Genomic DNA, 22,351 nt, shown 5'->3' on the forward strand with positions numbered 1-22,351 from the left:
GGACATATGTCTTCTTCAATTTTTAAGAAATATTGCTAGCGGGTTGTGTTCGTTAAGCCCACGCGGGGACAATGTGCCTAGTTGGTGAATCCACCTACACTCTGTTTTCTTCAAAAGCAATCCTCGGTCACCACCCCTAGGAGGGGGGGGGACCCAGTCAATCAGCCGGCATCTCAAAGTCGCAATCTGGTGGCCTGCTGCTAAGAAGTGCCGAGGCACTGGAAGTTCAGCCTTCCCTGTTTCCAACGCAACCCTAATAGAGTTCCGATGGTTGGCCATCCTCTCACGGAATTTTCGTGTGGTCATTCCCACGTATGCTAACCCACAGGGACAATTGAGGAGGTAAATTACGAAATCCATTTGACAATGCAAACGGTAACGGATTTTAATGGGTCTTCCAGAATGGGGATGTGGAAAGGTAGGGCCAGATATCATGCTGTTGCACGTCGTGCACCCTGCGCAACGGAAACATCCTGGATGCTTGGTGTAGAGCCAGGTTGTATTCTGTTCAGATTTGGGATTCAGGGTAGGCCTCATTTGTAACTGTTTTAAGTTGGGACCCTTCTTGTATGCAAACATCGGGGGGTCATAGTGTTGTAATTTCAATGTGGGATCAGACTTCACTATTGGCCAATGTTTTTTTATGCTGTTGTTGATGTTACTTGAAGCGTGGTTATAAGTATTCACATAAATCATCCTTTGTTTAACCTTTGGAGTGATGGCTTGCTCACGTCTTGTGGACTTCTGGATGTTTTTCTTTGCTTTATGGAGACATCTCTTGAGAGTCGTGGTTGGGTAGCCTCTATCTATAAAACGTGAGGTCATCTCGTCAATCTGTTTCTCCATGATACTTGTGTTGGAGTTGTTTCTAATGACTCTCATGTATTGAGATATAGGTAGATTCTCCTTCAAGGCAGGGGGGTGCTGGCTAGTTGTAAGCAGCAACGTGTTCCTGTCAGTCTCTTTTCGGAATAGACTGACTTGGATTTTGTTATCAATCAAAGAGACATTAATGTCCAGAAAGTTGATAGAACAGACATCAATAGCGTGAGTGAATTTGATGGGAGAGTCCAGATTGTTTAATTCAGTCATCATTTGGTTGAAGGTATCAATAGGGCCGTCCCAAATTAAGAAAACATCATCTATGAACCGTTTATAAAAAACAATTGATTCAATGTGTTTTGGTAGAATGTGGGTTGTCTCGTAATTATGCATGAATAGACCCGCATATGATGGAGCTAGATTTGACCCCATTGCGGTACCAGAGAGTTGAACATAGAATTTATTATTGTACATGAAATGGTTACATGTAAGAATTAAGGTAGCCAACTGTATCAGAAAATCCGTGGGTGGATCAGTAATGTCTCTTGTGTCGAGTTTTCTACGTAACACCAATAGACCTTCGTCGTGTGGGATTACCGTGTAGAGTGAGCACACGTCCATTGTTGCCAGTTTCACTGAACCAGTGATGTTTACTTGAAGTATTTTATCGATAAAATCGGATGTGTCCCTTATGTAGGTACTGGTTGAAGTGACTAGAGGCTGTAATTGGTGATCCAAGAAAATTGCCAGAGGTTGTAGTAGTGATGACCGGGCTGATATAATTGGTCGCCCTGGGGGATCAATATTAGATTTGTGAATCTTTGGAAGAGTATATATAATCGGACACACTGGAAATTGTACTGTGAGAAAATCATGCTGTTCCTTAGTGAGCCAATTTGACTTAAGTCCATGGAGCAATATTGTATCGACCTGTTTCTTATACTCAGGGATAGGGTTGCAACTCAGTAGCTTATAGGTTTTTATGTCGGATAGCTGACGCATAATTTCTTTGTCATACTGGGCCCAGTCTTGTATGACAACTGCTCCGCCTTTATCAGCTTGTCTGATCACGATACTGGCATCCTGTTTGAGTTCTTTGAGGGCAGTTCTTTCTCCGTGTGTCAGGTTATCAAATGTGGGTTTCCTAGATGTTCCCGCAATCTCTTGCTCTACAAGTCGGGAAAAAGTTTTAATGCTAGCATTGGATGATGCAGGATCGTACATTGAGGGTGAGCGGAAGACTGGGACTGTCCCCATCATTGGGGTTTCCTTAAATTGCTCGTGGAGTCGCAGCTTACGGCTGAATCTATATAGATTAACCGAAAAGTTATCATGCGGGTGGGTGGGTACGAATGAAAGGCCCTTGGATAATAAAGAGGACATTTCTGGTGACAAAGGTTTGTCAGACAAGTTAAATACTAAGTCTGGATTTGCTTTCGGATGCGCTTGCCCAAATCGACCACTTCGGGGGTGGGGCCTGTGCCCCTTCCTTTTCGGGATCTTACTGGCTGAGTTGATGTGCCACCGTCCGTCCCTAAAAAAGCTTGTGGAGCACTTGATTGATCTGTGTCCGATGCGGAAGTTGACGAGCCTGTGTGGAGGTTGTAGGGGTTCCTTGCTTGTCTTCTGGTGCGGTACTGGCGTTGTGGGCGTCTCGTACCTGAATCCCCAGAGAGCCACCTGTACACCGTGTGATTTTGGTAGTCTGTTGTTACCACTGCCAGCTTATTTCTTTTAAATGACACCAACTCCCGTTTATACTCATCCACTTGAATCCTCAATTTATCCAACAGATTACAAGATTTTTCGCTTTTTATTGTAGCTAGGTGTTCAATACCGAACTCCTCTATGGTCTTTTTTACTTTCTTCAATTCGGTGCCAACTTCCTCGACAACCAGGAGCATTAAATCGAGAGAGCATTTATTTAATACTCCGCACCAGCGGCTACAAAAAGTTGGGTTATTGCGTCCCAAAGTCGGAACATTAGGTACTCTAAAACCTCTAGGGATAAATTTTTTTCTATGGTACTCGGAGAGGAAGTGACCGTGTAATGAGAGATCTGTTTCCCTCTTTCTAAGTTTCAGTAGGGACGCAATAACCCAACTTTTTTGTAGCCGCTGGTGCGGAGTATTAAATAAATGCTCTCTCGATTTAATGCTCCTGGTTGTCGAGGAAGTTGGCACCGAATTGAAGAAAGTAAAAAAGACCATAGAGGAGTTCGGTATTGAACACCTAGCTACAATAAAAAGCGAAAAATCTTGTAATCTGTTGGATAAATTGAGGATTCAAGTGGATGAGTATAAACGGGAGTTGGTGTCATTTAAAAGAAATAAGCTGGCAGTGGTAACAACAGACTACCAAAATCACACGGTGTACAGGTGGCTCTCTGGGGATTCAGGTACGAGACGCCCACAACGCCAGTACCGCACCAGGAGACAAGCAAGGAACCCCTACAACCTCCACACAGGCTCGTCAACTTCCGCATCAGACACAGATCAATCAAGTGCTCCACAAGCTTTTTTAGGGACGGACGGTGGCACATCAACTCAGCCAGTAAGATCCCGAAAAGGAAGGGGCACAGGCCCCACCCCCGAAGTGGTCGATTTGGGCAAGCGCATCCGAAAGCAAATCCAGACTTAGTATTTAACTTGTCTGACAAACCTTTGTCAACAGAAATGTCCTCTTTATTATCCAAGGGCCTTTCATTCGTACCCACCCACCCGCATGATAACTTTTCGGCCTCGGTTAATCTATATAGATTCAGCCGTAAACTGCGACTCCACGAGCAATTTAAGGAAACCCCAATGATGGGGACAGTCCCAGTCTTCCGCTCACCCTCAATGTACGATCCTGCATCATCCAATGCTAGCATTAAAACTTTTTCCCGACTTGTAGAGCAAGAGATTGCGGGAACATCTAGGAAACCCACATTTGATAACCTGACACACGGAGAAAGAACTGCCCTCAAAGAACTCAAACAGGATGCCAGTATCGTGATCAGACAAGCTGATAAAGGCGGAGCAGTTGTCATACAAGACTGGGCCCAGTATGACAAAGAAATTATGCGTCAGCTATCCGACATAAAAACCTATAAGCTACTGAGTTGCAACCCTATCCCTGAGTATAAGAAACAGGTCGATACAATATTGCTCCATGGACTTAAGTCAAATTGGCTCACTAAGGAACAGCATGATTTTCTCACAGTACAATTTCCAGTGTGTCCGATTATATATACTCTTCCAAAGATTCACAAATCTAATATTGATCCCCCAGGGCGACCAATTATATCAGCCCGGTCATCACTACTACAACCTCTGGCAATTTTCTTGGATCACCAATTACAGCCTCTAGTCACTTCAACCAGTACCTACATAAGGGACACATCCGATTTTATCGATAAAATACTTCAAGTAAACATCACTGGTTCAGTGAAACTGGCAACAATGGACGTGTGCTCACTCTACACGGTAATCCCACACGACGAAGGTCTATTGGTGTTACGTAGAAAACTCGACACAAGAGACATTACTGATCCACCCACGGATTTTCTGATACAGTTGGCTACCTTAATTCTTACATGTAACCATTTCATGTACAATAATAAATTCTATGTTCAACTCTCTGGTACCGCAATGGGGTCAAATCTAGCTCCATCATATGCGGGTCTATTCATGCATAATTACGAGACAACCCACATTCTACCAAAACACATTGAATCAATTGTTTTTTATAAACGGTTCAAAGATGATGTTTTCTTAATTTGGGACGGCCCTATTGATACCTTCAACCAAATGATGACTGAATTAAACAATCTGGACTCTCCCATCAAATTCACTCACGCTATTGATGTCTGTTCTATCATTTTTCTGGACATTAATGTCTCTTTGATTGATAACAAAATCCAAGTCAGTCTATTCCGAAAAGAGACTGACAGGAACACGTTGCTGCTTACAACTAGCCAGCACCCCCCTGCCTTGAAGGAGAATCTACCTATATCTCAATACATGAGAGTCATTAGAAACAACTCCAACACAAGTATCATGGAGAAACAGATTGACGAGATGACCTCACATTTTATAGATAGAGGCTACCCAACCACGACTCTCAAGAGATGTCTCCATAAAGCAAAGAAAAACATCCAGAAGTCCACAAGACGTGAGCAAGCCATCACTCCAAAGGTTAAACAAAGGATGATTTATGTGAATACTTATAACCACGCTTCAAGTAACATCAACAACAGCATAAAAAAACATTGGCCAATAGTGAAATCTGATCCCACATTGAAATTACAACACTATGACCCCCCGATGTTTGCATACAAGAAGGGTCCCAACTTAAAACAGTTACTAATGAGGCCTACCCTGAATCCCAAATCTGAACAGAATACAACCTGGCTCTACACCAAGCGTCCAGGATGTTTCCGTTGCGCAGGGTGCACGACGTGCAACAGCATGATATCTGGCCCTACCTTTCCACATCCCCATTCTGGAAGACCCATTAAAATCCGTTACCGTTTGCATTGTCAAATGGATTTCGTAATTTACCTCCTCAATTGTCCCTGTGGGTTAGCATACGTGGGAATGACCACACGAAAATTCCGTGAGAGGATGGCCAACCATCGGAACTCTATTAGGGTTGCGTTGGAAACAGGGAAGGCTGAACTTCCAGTGCCTCGGCACTTCTTAGCAGCAGGCCACCAGATTGCGACCTTGAGATGCCGGCTGATTGACTGGGTCCCCCCCCCTCCTAGGGGTGGTGACCGAGGATTGCTTTTGAAGAAAACAGAGTGTAGGTGGATTCACCAACTAGGCACATTGTCCCCGCGTGGGCTTAACGAACACAACCCGCTAGCAATATTTCTTAAAAATTGAAGAAGACATATGTCCGGTTCCCTATACACTGTCTTTCTGATGATCATCATTGATAATGCTATGGTCTGGAACCCACTAGAGGCACCACCATCTCGATGTGACTACAATTACCTCATGTGTCATTTGTTGTATATATTTTTTTCATTTTGTCATACAACCGCCAAGTAATCAACCACCACTGGCCATGTGTCATTCAAATGTTTACACCATTTCTTTATGACACTTATCAACTAAATAAAATTAACATAAAAAATAAATAAATGAAATAATAATAAAAAATATTTATAAAAAATTAGAAATAATAAAGACTAAAATCAGAATGAATATCACACTTAATAACAATCTAATTGTTATAGTAATATAGTATTGACGATTAGTCAAAAAATTCTTTTGATTTATTGGTGGTTGTATATTGTTTCACACCAGTACATGTTGTCAGGTTTACCCCACAGCCCAGCGGACTTATTCACGGCATATTGCATCACCAGATTCAATGTTATCCATGCTATCTGATCTTTTACCCATAGGTGGCGCAGACACCCCATGCGTTCCACCTGCGGTTCAAATTATCCGCCATCTTAAAATTCTTAAACCCATTATACGAGATTCCCGCAGTTGTGCGCTATTTATGCTGTAGCAAATCGAATGTATCGGTTTGCTGACTGCCCGCCTGGTAGTACCATTAACATATATGCTCTATTGTCTATTGAGCATTATGCACATCCGCCGGCAACTCCGGTGAATATGCGGCTCAGATGTGCGTGTCACCGGGAGTTGCTTCCGGGTGACGCGCTTCCGGTTTTACCGGAAGTGCGTACGCGCACTAGTAGCGCTGATTTGAATTATCGGCGCCAAATTAAACACGATAAGTGTGATGCATAAGGTTATTTAAACCTGACTAAGGCAGACCTACATTGTGGCTGCTCCTGATTCCCCCAGGGCTGTGGTTAAAGCCTCATTTGAACGCTGATGTCTCATCGCTTAAGTATGTAAAAACGTTTTTTTTTTACTATTTGTATCTCTTTGATGTCTTGCTAAATTGTGTTTGCAGACATCTAGATGATATTTGTTTTGTATATATTGCTATAGGCTCCTTGATAAAGGTCTGGGTAAGGACCGAAACGTCGGAGCAAGATGGGAATTGACCTGTTACATTAAATGGATTATTGTGATTTTACACGGAATCAGTGACTTTATTGTTCATAAGGAGAGTGTTCAGCTTCCCCCCCGCAACTGTGTGGAGGGAAAATTGGAGTATATATATATATATATATTGACAGAAAAGAGTACAATATGAGCCAAATAGAAACAGTAGACTGGGGGCACGCAGGTGGCATGTTGGAGCTGGCTCCAACAAGCCAGTGCCTCACAAACCACTAACCTCACCGCATGGGACTAGGTGACCGTCCTCCCAGGGCCATCTTAACAGCATTATGAGCCCCTGGGCAAAGAGGTGCAGTGGGGCCCCTACCTACACGACCACAATAATGCCAATTGGTGCCCGCACGCAGCCACAGTAACAAAAAGTTGGAGATGTGCAGAACTGCAGCCATGAAATACTTCATATAAATTTTAATGTCAACGTGCAACCTTTCAATAGTACCGTAAGACGATACAAGTGTATTGAAAAAAGTTGTACTTTATTAAATTGTATATGAAGTATTTGCTGGACGCTGCACTTCTCCAAGTTGCTATAGATATATGTATATGTATTACCATATGCTGCACTACATCCCACTATACCCCACACTACATCCCCCTATACCTGCAAACTACATCCCCCTATACCCCACACTACATCACTACACTAAATCCCCCTATACCCCACACTACACTACATCCCCCTATACCGCACACTACATCCCCCTATACCTGCAAACTACATCACTGCACTACATCCCCCTATACCCCACACTACATCACTAAACTACATCCCCCTATACCCTACATCCCCCTATACCCCACACTACATCCCCCTATACCCTACACTACATCCCCCTATACCCCACACTACATCACATCCCCCTATACCCCACACTACATCACTACACTACATCCCCCTGAACCCCATAAACACACTGTGACCCATATATATGCACAGTGCCCCAATACACATAGTGAGCCCATACACTTGAACTGTGCTCCAATTAATACACACTGTTACCCTATTCACATGCCCTGTGCCCCAATACACACACTATGACCACATACATATGCACTGTGCCCCAATACACATCACTGTGCCCTTATTCATACTTTAAACACATTTTCCTCCCACACACACTGTCCCCCCAAACACATGAACTGTGCCCCCAATACATACATTTACTGTACACACAATTGTGTACATAGCTGGAGTCAGCACTCACCCATGTCAGTAAACGCTGCTCCCCACCGCAGCGCTGCTCTGTTTTTGCCTTCTGTTATGTCTGCTGCTGGCTGCTGCCTAGCCCTGGAGCTCCCCTGCGGCTGGGAGCGTAACGCATGGTCCCATCCACGGCTCCGGCCAGAGAAGGGTCTTGGAGTCAGCATGGTCTCGCTGTAGGCGCCGGCAGGAGCAGGATCTTGGCCTTGGCAGGTGCAACCCCCGGCAGAAGCATGAAAAGATCCGGTAGTTCCGCCTCGGCCGCATGACCTCGTCCCCTCCCCTCCCACTAATGCTCTGCGCTCTGCCGGGCGGGCGTCAGCAGCAGCCCCACAGTGTAGGTGGCTGCGCTTGGGCTCTTAATGACAGGGGATGGTGAATGGGTACAGGCTGTGGTGGGGGAGGGGAAGGGGGGGGGTCCGAGTCCGCGCGGCACCCACACTGCGGCAGCAGCAACATGTAAGTCATTATACTGTAGTGTAGTTGATGATTGTCACGCAGTGCGCCGGGCGCCCCTTCTGCTGCCCCCTCCCCCAAACGGCAGCGGGGGCTGCCTTACACTAGCTACGCCACTGTCCACATGGACCCTGAACATAGGAGCCCTCCTCTGTTAAAATGCCCCAGAGTAAATGCATTCACAACTATAATTTTGACCAGCTAAAATGCTATAATGTATGACAGAGAAGTCATTTCTAGGCAACCCAATTATCAATGATACTGTAAGTAGTACAATTTCTGTCAGACATACCCTGCAGACCACATTGCACTAAACAGTCCAGAGACGAGTCCCAACGTACTAAGGCCGTCTTCAAAGCCATTCTCTCTGAAAACAAATCATAGTAATGTTATAAGATGATAGCATTATAATATAAAACTCTTTCAAACAAGGGGGAGCCATATGTTTGGGACAGTATAGGAGAGATAGAGCACATTGCGGACCAGCAAGTTTTATTCACATCGCTGTGGATATAGATATCTATCTATATCCCCTGCCCCCTCATGCCATCATGGGTGCGTGCACCCGGCGAACTGAAAGTTTGCAGTGGGTGCACGCACCCTACGTCTGCACATGCGCTCAAATGCTAAAGCACGGAGTACCGAAGGAAATTGAATAACCCCCATAGCCGGCTGTGAGCTTTACACCAAATAGCATGCCTGGAATCAAACATTAATGTGATAGCTATGTATATTGTAATAATTTTGAGCAATAGTGTGAGGATCTGCAAAAAAGTGGGGTCCCGTGAAGGGGGTTGCAGGCTTAAATGCATTGATCAATTCATGAACTAAATCTCCACTATTTATTAATATCAGTTAATTTAGTGAGTGCAGAGCCACTACTTTTCTGTTTAAACAATGTGGTCATAAGCCATAGGGCACCCCAAAACTAGGAAAGGTGAGTGCCGATGTTGTTTGGTGCATTATATATATATATATATATATATATATATATATATATATATATATATAATAATGTTTTAAGAAAATAATCAAAAAAAAACATACTGTATATGCTGTAACATGTGGCTGCCACAATGACTTGAAGGTGCAAGGAACATGTAAATAATTGGGCAGACCCCTATAAGTGTAATAAATCATATACTGTAGTAAGCGGTTTCTAACTGCGATGGACACTATGATAGAATAATTAGAATCAGTATGCTGGGACCGACAAATTATGAGAGTCATAGCTGGTGCTGCCATTTAGCAGAAACCAATATCTGAAACAAGTGTGGCCAAACATAAAACTGTAGCACAGATGTCCCATTAACCAGCTAATTTTCAACCAAAGGAGTTGTCCGTTATTATGCAGTTATTAATAATCATCTCCGATCTTAAACAAGAGTGCGTGAACTTCTGTCTGCAAAGTCCCTACTGATAGAGTACAAACTGTACCGAGATATCTGGCGGCCACTGGATTAGCCAACCAAGAGGCTGATTCTGCTAAACATACACACTTACCGATTGGCCTCTCAATATGTTGGTCTTGTCATCAAGTGTAAAAGTGGTCAGTGGACTGTCCATAAACACAGTCAGATGCACCAATGTATCTACAGATATATCTGGCATCAGCTGTGCTGCAGAGCCAACGTAATATGTCTGTGAGAAACATTGTTCACGGACAAATTAGGTGTACACACCTGCTGACCCCAAGCAATATATCAGCCATTTGCTCAAACCGCAAATATATCGCTGATTGCATACTCAGTTTAAGAAAAAGGGTATAAGGAGAAGCATCAACAGAGGGTGTGATACAGTGCTCAGAATGATTCAATTAGCATAGGAATAAAGAAGTGAGTCCATAGAGTTCAACCTTGGTTAGTGTGTATGATCTATTTGCTACATTCCTTATTATGCGTTGTGTATTCTGATTTACAGTATTTAAAGATAGATTATGATTGTTGTTTGTACCCCTGGATGTTTTTACCCAATAGAGGTTTGTCAACCTTATTTTAAACGTATTTATTATGTCTACCGACACCACCTCTCCAGGAAGAGAGTTATGCTGTGTACACACGGTCCAATTTCATTTCCGATGTTGACGATATAGTCAACATCGGATCGGCATCGGATCAACATCGGATGCAGATCGCAAGGGTTTTAACCCTTGCGATCCCGATCCGATCCCGATGCGCGTTCATGTATCGGAAGCCAGAAAGTCTTGGCTGCCTTGTCTATATAGTGCAGATCTGCACTATGGCCCTTATTCTGATTGATGCGGACTTTACCGCGTTCTTACGGATCGCGTCTTTACGGCGTCTGCGCATGCGTGGAGAACGCTACGCGCATGTGCCACGCCTTGACTCGGTACCAGTTCGGACAAAGCCCGTCCAAAACTGGTCACCGCAATCAGTCGGGAAATAGGGGCGTATTATGGGCGTCATGCGGAATGACACATGGGCGTAGTTTCAAAGTGGGCAAAACGGGGCGGAAACATGGGCGGACACGGGGGAGTACACTTATGTTGGGGGGCGTACATTCGGAAACCACTCCGAATGCACGCGAGCAAAAAGGGCTGAAATGTGCGGTGTCCACAAGTGTACTATTGCTTTGCGGACACCACTCGTTCATGCGGTAGGCGAACGTACGCCTAATGACTACAACCATTAACACCTGAACCCAATAACAATCTACTCCTTTACTCATTACTCACTAATAGGACGCTTGTCAGTGCTTTAATTGAAACCATTGCACTTCAATTGCTGTAAGGGTTAATGTGTGCTATGCATGTGTTAGGCATGCTTGTAAGGATATATTGGAATCTAATTGATTCCAATTCCAAATAAGCAGTTTTTTATGAGGATAGGTAATTGAATAAGTGGGTCATGTGATGTCTTGCAGAAGATACTTCATAGTGGGTTGTTTGGCGTAAATCCTCCGCTTACGTGCGGTAGCACCGCTTGGCTCCCGTTCGGATGCGGTATTCCCGAGCATACTCTGTAATACTCTGTAATACCGTGCCGAATCGGAGTGTTTCTCCCGCACACGCATGGTTTGTATGTCGTCCGTAAACACGCCCTGTTCTTAAAGAGTGAGTCCGTCCGAATGCGGAGGACACGTGGGCGTTTCTACGGACGATGGCCGCATGCGGCAAAACACCGTGGCGTGCGGACCGCTCCGTAAGAATGCGGGAATATCCGCACAGATCAGAATAAGGGCCTATATAGTCAAGATAGGATGCAAATCGGATGTGCCTTAAGATCCTATCCACTATCCTATCTGATCAGATTGTGGATAGGATCTTAAGGCACATCTAACGTGTGTACACACCATTACACAATTTGGCTACCCTTACTGTAAAAAAAAAAGTTTTCCTTCTAATGGAACAAAATCTTCTTTCCTCTAGTCTAAACTCATACCCACATGCCCAATCTCATTGTACATGTTTAGCATTTGTCCCCTTAAACGTCTCTTTTCTAGCATAAATAATCCCAATTTGTTCAATATGTCTTCATAGATTAAATTCTCCAACCCCTCTATAGGAACACCGATGGCTGATTAAGCTAGAGGTGACATAAATCACCTAGGGGATTTCATGCTGGGAGGATCTAACAGTGGGGACAGATAGGGCTGCAGCTGGCAGCCAATGGGTGTCAAGGGAGGAGTTTTAGCAGGGTAGAGGGTCTTGTGATCAGGAGTCAGCTTCCTCTCTGGAAAGTTTTTCCTCCCTGGTAGGTCGCTTTAGCTGCTGCTCCCTCGGGGTTAGTACTAATCTTCCTTTTTCCTATTCACATCTGTTTTCTAAATCTGTTTCCTTTATCTCTAAGCTGTCCCTCATACTTTCTACTCTGTCCCTAAGTTAGTGTAGCACCAGAGAGGTTAAATTGTGAGGGGAGGAGGACGGAGCTTAGTGGAGGATGCCCCGTCCAACACGCGCTGTTAGACCCCCCGCCCGCCTGGCTGACGGCCTGGACTCACCTGCGGTGCTGCCCGCTGCCAGAGCCGACCAGGGCTTGCGGCGGGGTGCCGGGAGGGGTCGAGCGTCAGTCAGGAGTACTGGCGCGGGTGCTGGGCGGTCGCGCGCGTCCCCCGCTGATGACGCGGGCGGCAGCGCTGACACGGCCAGGCCAGGGCGCTCGGCCGCGGCATTGATACAGCGGGGACGGGGCGGGAGGGGGGCTCGCAGCCGTGCTGCGCGAGGCAGCGTTATAACATCCAGGCGGCCAGGGAGAGGCACTGCTGCGGGCGCTAGGCCCGTGGCGGCGCATGCGCAGGGGGAGAATTCAGATATGTCAGACGGCGGCACTGTAGATCAGGCGCCGGGGGGCAGGCAAGGGCAGGCACTGTGGGTTACCCCAGGGCAGGGGGTCCCAGGGCATGCGGCAGGGCGCCCTTCAGGCATTCCCCTGCTGGCTAGCCGGCTGGCTAGAGCTAGGCCCACAGCCATGACAACTCCCCCACCTGCTGGCCGCCCATTGCAATTACCCCTGTTGGCCAGCAGGTTGAATAGCAGGGGGTTTAGGCTGCATCAGGTCCCAGGGGCCGCAGGGGTTACAGGGGAGGCGGTGAACCCGCCCCCCTCCTCGGCTAGTGTGGGGGTGTCACCTTTGCAGGCGGCCAGGCGACAGTGGTTGAGGAGAGCTAGGCTATTGTCCAGGCGCGGAAGGGGGGTGGGTACCCTAAGGCCACCTGTGTCACGGGCTTTGGCTCTGCCGGCACAGCAACCCAGAGAGACAGTTCCGGCGGAGGATAGGTGGCAGCAGTTGGTGTCCGTGCTAGTCCCGCTGCTGAGCCACAACTCATCGAGATCCCCCCCAAGGGCGCCTAGTTCCCCTACGCTGCTTTCCAGCGGGTCCCTACCGCGGAGCGCGGTCGCTACCACTTCCACGGCTGATCGGGTGACTCCGCGAGAGGAAGACGCGGCTACGCCTGGTGTCCCGGCCGTTGCGGGGGAGGCATCCGGCCCGATGGAACAGACGATGGCTGTCGCCGTGGCAGGAACAGCAGGTAAGACTGCGAGTAAGAAAAAGCGGCGCAGGCGGAAGTCGCGCACGTCCTCTTCTTCCTCCGGGTCCAATTCGGTGACATCGGAGGAAGAGGGGGGCCGTAGGTCTAGGCGTAGACATCGGCATTCTAGGCGGCGACGCAGATATTCTCGGTCAACCAGCGGGAGCTCTGGTTCACCATTTTTCCCAAAAGGGAACGTAGTGCGCTGCGAATACACGGCGGTATGCCGCGGTTTGCGACAGAGCGTGCGCGAACGGATTAATGAGGGAAAATATGTGAATTTTTTCACTCTGACTGCGCAGGCGGAAAAAGACTACCGCACGGCGAAGCGGAAAGGGGGTATAGGGGAGGCCGCCTATTGTAGTTATCAAAGATGGCAATCGGGGCTGTTCATGTTTGCCGCCTGCTACCTAGAGACTAGGCCGGAGGAGCACATGAACATGGTGCGTTATATGCATATGATACACGAAATGTTCATGTCGGATGGCGGCACGGCGTGGAAATCCTATGATGAGGACTTCCGGCACAAGCAGTCGGGGTCGTTCATCATAGATTTCGGTTGCAAAGATGTAGAGCTGTGGGTTGGGAAGAGACCGGTATCCTCTGAGGCACCTCCCCCTCCTACCCCTCCCCCTCCCCCCACGCCGCCAGCTGCAGGCGTGGTGGCTCGTCGGGCTAATGCGCCCTTTCGTGGTGGCGCGGGTAGCGCACCCGCGGGCAGATGTTTTGGGTTTAATGGGGTGGGATGCAACTTGGGAGCGCGCTGTAGATTCAAGCATGCCTGCGCCCGCTGCTGGGGTCCCCACCCGGTCAGGGATTGCAACAGGGGGCGGCAGGGGGGAATCCCACCCAGGCCTGGTGCCGGGGCTGCTCAGCAATAAGGCCCCCTCCCCGGTCCGGGTAGATCGCATGGCCAGATGGCTGAGCGAATACCCGGACAAAGCCAGTGCGGCCTTCCTGGGGGATGGTTTCCGGTTTGGCTTTCGCCTGCCCATTAGAGGCGAGGTTAACACGGGATCCCCCAGGAACTTGAAGTCCGCAGTAGACATGCCTCAAGTGGTGCTGGAAAAAGTGGCAAAAGAAGTTGCTTTGGGGCGGATGGTGGGACCTTTTGCGGCTCCCCCCGTCGGGGAGCTAGTGCTTTCCCCGGTGGGGGTGGTCCCAAAAAAGGAGGCGGGTAAGTTTCGGCTTATCCAACATCTGTCCCACCCACCGGGCTCATCGGTGAACGACGCAATTCCTGAGGAGTTGTGCCGAGTCACCTATCAGTCCTTTGAGCAGGCTTTGGACATTGTGAGGGGTTTTGGCGCAGGGGCTTTGCTCGCAAAGATCGACGTGGAGTCGGCCTTCCGACTCATGCCGCTGCATCCGGATTCGTTCCGGTTCATGGGCTTTCGGCTACCCACGGGTTTTTACGTGGATAGGTGCCTGCCCATGGGCTGTTCGATCTCATGCGCATACTTCGAACAATTCAGCACCTTCCTACATTGGTGTGCGCAAAGGGAGTCGGGGGAGCAGGGCCTAGCGCATTACCTGGATGATTTCCTATGCGTGGGTCCGGCTGGATCACCACGTTGCGGGGCGCTGCTGGGGATAGTCCAGAGGTTGTTTGGGTTTTTCGGGGTGCCCATTGCTGCCGGAAAAACGGAGGGGCCGGCCACTTGTCTCTCTTTTCTAGGCATAGAGATCGATACGCGGCTGCTGCAGGCTTCCCCTTGATAAGCTTGAACGGCTACAAGGGGCAGTCTCGGTAGCTCTGTGCGCGGGTAAGCTTAGGTTGCGCCAGCTGCAGTCGCTGCTAGGTTTGCTACATTTTGCATGCCGGGTGATCCCCATGGGTCGAGTTTTCTGCAGAAAACTCGAACGCGCCATGGCGGGCATCCGGATCCCGATGCATTTTGTACGCTTATCCGCTGAGCTGAAAAGGGATCTCCGAATTTGAAGCTCCTTTTTGGAACGTTTCAATGGAGTATTGATATGGCCGGCTCCGCGCCGTAGCAGTGCTCAATTGGAACTGTTCACAGATGCGGCCGGCGGGATTGGTTTTGGGGCCTACCTGCACGGGGCATGGTGCGCTGAACCATGGCCTGTGGAGTGGTTTGCCGAGGGCCTCACAAAAAATTTGCTGCTGCTAGAATTGTTTCCTATAGTGGTGGCACTTGAACTGTGGGGGGATAGCCTGAAAAATGCATCCATAGTTTTCTGGTGCGATAATTTAGGGGTGGTCCAGGCCATAAATCGTCAGGGCTCCTCCTCTCTTCCAGTGCTGCGGCTGCTGTCGCGTTTGGTGTTACGTTGCTTGCTTTTGAACATCCAGTTCGTGGCCAAACATGTGCCGGGAGTAGAGAATTCCATAGCGGATGCGCTTTCTAGGGGGGATTGGGCGCGGTTTCATGCCTTGGCCCCTGATGCTGGCATGTTTGGTGAACCCTGTCTCCCTTATGTTTGGCAGATGATCAGGCCGGCATGGAGGGCTTAGCCATGCGGGCCATCGCACCCAGGACTTTGCGATGCTACCAGGAAGGGTGGCTTGAGTGGGAGCGTTTCAGGCTATCCTCCGAGCAGGCAGGTAAGACGCCTAGGGCAGCTATGGTGTCTTTCGTTTGGCATCTGTATTCATCAAATTATTCTGTTGCCGCTGTTAGGCGGGTGCTTTCGGGGGTTTCCTTTTTCTCTGCTTTGTATGGTCGTGCTGACCCGTCTAAGTCGTTTTTGGTTTCTAGGGCTTTGAGGGGCTGGCAGCGGGCCACTCCGGTAGTCTCCGACCGTAGGCGTCCGATTGATATTGCACTGCTCCCACCGCTGCTGGGTGCCCTCCGGGACATATGCTACCCACGATACGAGGTGATGTTGTTTCGGATGGCATACGCAATGGCGTATCACGGGGCCTTTCGGATAGGGGAGCTGGTGGCACCGCGTAAGAACGCCCCGTCGCCTTTGGACGTGGCCGATGTGGTGGTCCAAAGGGATTCTGTGCTGTGTCACATGCGACGGTCCAAGACTGACCAGGCTGGGAGGGGGCGGTGGCTGTCACTGCTCCCATGTCCGGTGGAAGGGGTATGTCCGGTGGAAATGGCCCTGGCCTTCCAGCTGGTACGCCCCGACCACACGGGGGCGTGGTTGATGCATGAGGATGGGTCACCGCTTACCAGGTACCAATTTTGTCATGTCTTGAGCCGGGCGCTGGGGGCCTTGGGCCTCGATCCAAAGGAGTTTGGGTCTCATTCCTTTAGGATCGGGGCTGCTACGTCTGCAGCTGCGGGGGGCCGCTCCGACGCAGAGATTCAGTCTCTGGGCCGATGGCGCTCCGCAGTCTTTCGCAGGTACATTCGGCCAACTCTTGCTGTCACTTTACCGGATCATGGTTCACTAGATGCATAAGCACTCGCCAACCTACTGTGGGGGTCTTGAGGTGTGTTCACATTTCCCCCGGGGGCACAATTCGGCTGATCTCTAATTTGTCAAGGCGTACCTGATAGATTACTCCGGGGGTTTGTGTGTTTTGTGCCTCAAGATCTGGTGCCATGGTCCAAAAAACTTTTTATCTTTTCCCCTCTCGAATGCTTGTGTTGAGTTTTGTATTTGTCGGCGATGTTCAATAATGTTATACGCTGTTGCAGGTCGGCGAGATGTCAGGAGCGTGTGGGTCATGGGCCATTCGTATGTCTATTGGGCAGCAAGATCGCCCGGGGCATCAGACGTGTGCATGTATCCGGAAGCAAGAATGGTGCGGTGGCTGGGCGTGAGAGGCATGCGTTGGTGTGCATTGCAGGAACACCTGTCAAGGGCCATGCAGAGCTATGGCACCCCCAGGGTGCTGATCGTACATTTAGGTGGAAATGATGTTGGGCAATGTACGACTTTAGAGCTGCGGTCCCTTATCATCCGGGACTTGCATATTGTGGCACAGGCGTGGACAGACTGCAAACTAGTTTGGTCAGCCATGGTGCCCAGGCGCGTGTGGAGGTCGGCACGATCTTGCCCTCGGGTGGATAGTTCTCGCAAAAAGGTGAATGCAGCTGTAGAGAGATATGTTTTGGAGAATGGAGGTGGTGTCATCCGGCATGATGGCATCATTTTTCGGAGGGAAGAGCTTTATAGGGAGGATGGTGTACATTTGAGCCCAGAAGGAATGGCTATGTTCCTGGCAGATTTGTTTTTGTGGTTAAGAGTTTGGTGCTGAGCGTTTTCTTGTGTTGGTGGCGGTGCTGCGGCTTAGGGCCTGGCTTGGCGGTAAAGAACGGTCAATTGTGTAGATGGAATGTGTGTAGGTTAGTGGGTGAGCTCTCCAGGCATCGATTGTCACGAGCCATACTTCTATGCACGGAAGATGGCTGCCACCACCGACCCGGGTGGTGGCTGGGAGAGTTGGTCACCAGCGGTGTGTGAATGGTATGGTGATCCTAACCCACCCCCTTTCTTTAGTCTGACCGTTCTTTAGTGCCGCCACCAATATATATATATATATAGTTTAGTCTGTTGTCAAAAATAAATTTGACATTCATTATTTTGAAACGCCAGCACTTGTGTCCGTGTCGTTATTTTTAGATAAGTTAGCAATTTAAGTGTTAAGGTCTGTTAAGCATGAGAGTACCGATGGTGAATTTAAGGAACACCGATGGCTGATTAAGCTAGAGGTGACATAAATCACCTAGGGGATTTCATGCTGGGAGGATCTAACAGTGGGGACAGATAGGGCTGCGGCTGGCAGCCAATGGGTGTCAAGGGAGGAGTTTTAGCAGGGTAGAGGGTCTTGTGATCAGGAGTCAGCTTCCTCTCTGGAAAGTTTTCCCACCCTCCCATCCCTACTTTCTGTCTCTATTTCTTCACCTGGGCGGCGGTAAAGAACGGTCAATTGTGTAGATGGAATGTGTGTAGGTTAGTGGGTGAGCTCTCCAGGCATCGATTGTCACGAGCCATACTTCTATGCACGGAAGATGGCTGCCACCACCGACCCGGGTGGTGGCTGGGAGAGTTGGTCACCAGCGGTGTGTGAATGGTATGGTGATCCTAACCCACCCCCTTTCTTTAGTCTGACCGTTCTTTAGTGCCGCCACCAATATATATATATATATAGTTTAGTCTGTTGTCAAAAATAAATTTGACATTCATTATTTTGAAATGCCAGCACTTGTGTCCGTGTCGTTATTTTTAGATAAGTTAGCAATTTAAGTGTTAAGGTCTGTTAAGCATGAGAGTACCGATGGTGAATTTAAGGAATACTGATGGCTGATTAAGCTAGAGGTGACATAAATCACCTAGGGGATTTCATGCTGGGAGGATCTAACAGTGGGGACAGATAGGGCTGCGGCTGGCAGCCAATGGGTGTCAAGGGAGGAGTTTTAGCAGGGTAGAGGGTCTTGTGATCAGGAGTCAGCTTCCTCTCTGGAAAGTTTTCCCACCCTCCCATCCCTACTTTCTGTCTCTATTTCTTCACCTGGGCGGCCTTAAAGAACGGTCAATTGTGTAGATGGAATGTGTGTAGGTTAGTGGGTGAGCTCTCCAGGCATCGATTGTCACGAGCCATACTTCTATGCACGGAAGATGGCTGCCACCACCGACCCGGGTGGTGGCTGGGAGAGTTGGTCACCAGTGGTGTGTGAATGGTATGGTGATCCTAACCCACCCCCTTTCTTTAGTCTGACCGTTCTTTAGTGCCGCCACCAATATATATATATATAGTTTAGTCTGTTGTCAAAAATAAATTTGACATTCATTATTTTGAAACGCCAGCACTTGTGTCCGTGTCGTTATTTTTAGATAAGTTAGCAATTTAAGTGTTAAGGTCTGTTAAGCATGAGAGTACCGATGGTGAATTTATAGCTTTGTTGCTCTTCTTTGGACTTTCCAGTTCTAGGATGTCCTTTTTATATTGCGGGGTTAAAACATGCTGAATGTAACACCACAACACTTACAGTGCACAGCTGATCATTTCTGGAAACACTGGTATACAAGATAGTCCAATACACAATCCATCCAAAACCAGAACTAGAACAAACAGCCAGAGTTTACTGCAAAACAAAAAAAGAAGTTAGTCGCATAATACAGATTATTCGCATTCCATACCAATACAATACGTTCTTGTCTATTACTTCGAGTGCCTAATATTATGATATGCTATAATTGAATCTTCTGCAAATACATTGGGAAGTCGGTTCTGTCAAGGCACCATCACCATTTGTGGTCTACAGGAAGCACCTAGCTGATTGGGACGGTTTTAATACACATTTTTCGTTTATTTGTCGGTGTTAATCTAGTACAGTGGTTCCCAACCCTGGTCCTCAAGTACCCCCAGCAGTGCGCATTTTCCAGTTCTCTACACAGAATCACAAGTGACATAATTAGCTCCACCTGTGGATCTTTTAAAATGTGCCTGAATTATTTGTGCACCTGCTGGGTGACCTGGAAAATGTGCACTGTTGGGGGTACTTGAGGACCAGGGTTGGGAACCACTGATCTAGTACATATAATCGATCACCACACTTAGGAGGATGGCTGAGTATGGCACTGAGGAATTGCCTTTTAATCCTGCATGATTCCCAGTTACATTCTGTTTCTCAGACACTGATGCTGAAAGTGTTTTACACAAAAAGTGTTTGAGTGATGCACCTGAAACTATTTCCACTGATATTCTCTTTCAAGATTTGATTAATATAAAAAAGGAGGCTGATTTTATTGATCACGCTATTTCATTATTACAAAACCACAAAAAATACCTTGTGGATTTAGGATCAGGAACGGCAGATATTATCCTGAGACAGACTGCATAGACAAACTGAGCAAACAAATTGCAGTTTACAAACGTGAATAAGTGAAATAAAAAAAAAAGGGAAAAATTGCATAAAGTCGAACTTGATTATGAATACCACCGTGTTTACCAATGGGTTGCAGGTGGAGAACCACCAGGGTTTACCAATGGGTTGCAGGTGGGATTCCTGGGATCCCGTGATTGGCATCCCTAAAATAAAACTGCCCCTGTCCCCCTTACTTTAGTGGAGCCTGGCAGCGGAATGTAGGCAGGCGGCCGCAGTAACGCCAAATGGAGGTAACTGCTGTGTGAGAGGTTGCGGCTGCGAGTGGTTTCCGGCACGGGAGGTGCAGCGCTGAGGTCTGATCAAGTCACATATACAGAGCAGGCCTGTCCTGTCCGTCTCCACAAATCTACCCGCAGGGGTCAATACTCATACACTGTGGCTTTAGTTGTGCCAAGCAGCAGCTCCCAGTGTGCCAGTTCCGGGTTACAAATGTTATTTTGTGTGGAGAGATGGGTGGGGGTGATTTCACACGAGGGGGTACTCATAAATGAAAAGTCTAATCAAGGGGTACGGGAGACAAAAAAAGGTTGGGAACCACTGCTTTAGAGTTACCACCCATAGTTACTCGCGAAAACCCTACAGGGGTATGAGACGCACACGAAGAGGCGGCCAGAGGAAAAGGCAAAAAGGAAAAAGCATGAAACATCAATTACTTCAGAGGACTTTATTTTTTATTATTCATATGAACTCCCTGCCTCTGAAACCAACTTATTGCAAAAAGGCCTGTCATTTGTACTGTCCAGGTCAGTTGATGATTTGGAGTACCAGATCGAGGAATTCAAATTAATAAGACAAAATACTTAAAGAATATTATGCTAATAAAGCTCAGCCAAGTGTATATAATGCAAATCCGCCTTCTATTCCTCCGCAATTAAAACAATGCGCAGCGAGCCACCGAGCCCGAAGCATGGCTAGCGCAGCGAGCCCCGCGAGGGGATGCACATTACTTCACAGGTATTACGTGTCTGCTCGCCACGCTTCGGGCTCGGTGCGCTCGCCACACTATATAAAATCAACTCCACGCCGACGTGGATAGTGGGGGTATGAAAAGGTCGGAGGACGCGTACCGCCGCCGCCGCTCGCCACGCTTCGGGTTGGCGTTCATCGTGGGGTGGCGTTAACAATGGGGGGGGGGGGGCATTTGACATACAAATTACCCATCAGGCTGGGTATACAATAAAAAATTGGGTATGGGAGGCCATTTAACATTGGTTCCTATGTAAAATCGGGTCCATCGCATTGGTCGCATTGTATGCCATTATAATGGCATACAATGGACCCGATTTTACATAGAAATTTAACATTACATACAATACTTAAAATGTAAAATCGGGTCGGTCGCATCGCATGCCATTATAATGGCATGCGATGGACCCGATTTTACATTTGTCGGGAAACCTCAAAAAAAAGCCAGAAATTGGGTCGGTCGGGTCCCATCGCATACCTTAAGTTAAGGTATGCGATGGGACCTGATGGGCACTGTGCTAGGAAACAAGTACCACAGCATATTCCGTTGCGCTTTACAAGGGAGACAGTGATACAACAAACTGGGTATTTACAGACAAGCAAAGGTATGAGGGCCCTGCTCGCAAACTTACAATCTATAGGGAAATAGGCATTGATACACAAGGATAGATATTATTAATTGAATAAAGTCCACCAGAATGCAAAGGTTCCAGGTGTGCTGTAAGATACGGTGACCCAGCAGTTTGGCCATGGGTTAGTAGGATGGAAAATGTGAAGAAAAGAGTTTATATGTGTGGACTGTATAGTGGGGATGTGATTAGAACGGAATGGTATATGAAGGTTAAGTGACTGGCTCTGGAATTTGATAAGCTTGCATGAAGAGGTGAGTTTTCAGGCAACGCTTCTAGGTTTGGAGACTGGAAGAGAGTCTTATTGTGCTTGGGAGCGAGTAATGAGCTTGGGAGCGAGTAATGAGTGTGGATGAGAGATGCAGATCTTGTGAGGAGCGTAGAGGTCAGGATGGAAGATATTTTGAGATAAGAGAAAAGATGTATGTTGGTGTAGTT

General features: G+C 47.8%; 1 protein-coding gene across 2 annotated transcripts in view; it reads right to left on the reverse strand.

Moving 5' to 3' along the window:
- The window catches only part of SLC18B1 (solute carrier family 18 member B1), a 155,788-nt gene that overhangs the window by 23,758 nt on the left and 109,679 nt on the right, over window positions 1-22,351 (reverse strand). For both annotated transcript variants that reach the window (XM_083176779.1, XM_083176778.1), the window contains exons 10-11: window positions 19,419-19,514; window positions 8,807-8,881 (exon numbers count right to left, since the gene is read on the reverse strand). In XM_083176779.1, the coding sequence (XP_083032905.1) occupies window positions 8,807-8,881; window positions 19,419-19,514 (171 nt within the window). The remainder of the gene's footprint in view (window positions 1-8,806; window positions 8,882-19,418; window positions 19,515-22,351) is intronic.

The sequence above is a fragment of the Crinia signifera genome, chromosome 3 (assembly GCF_055691185.1).
Source record: "Crinia signifera chromosome 3, ASM5569118v1, whole genome shotgun sequence".
NCBI classification, from domain to species: domain Eukaryota; kingdom Metazoa; phylum Chordata; class Amphibia; order Anura; family Myobatrachidae; genus Crinia; species Crinia signifera.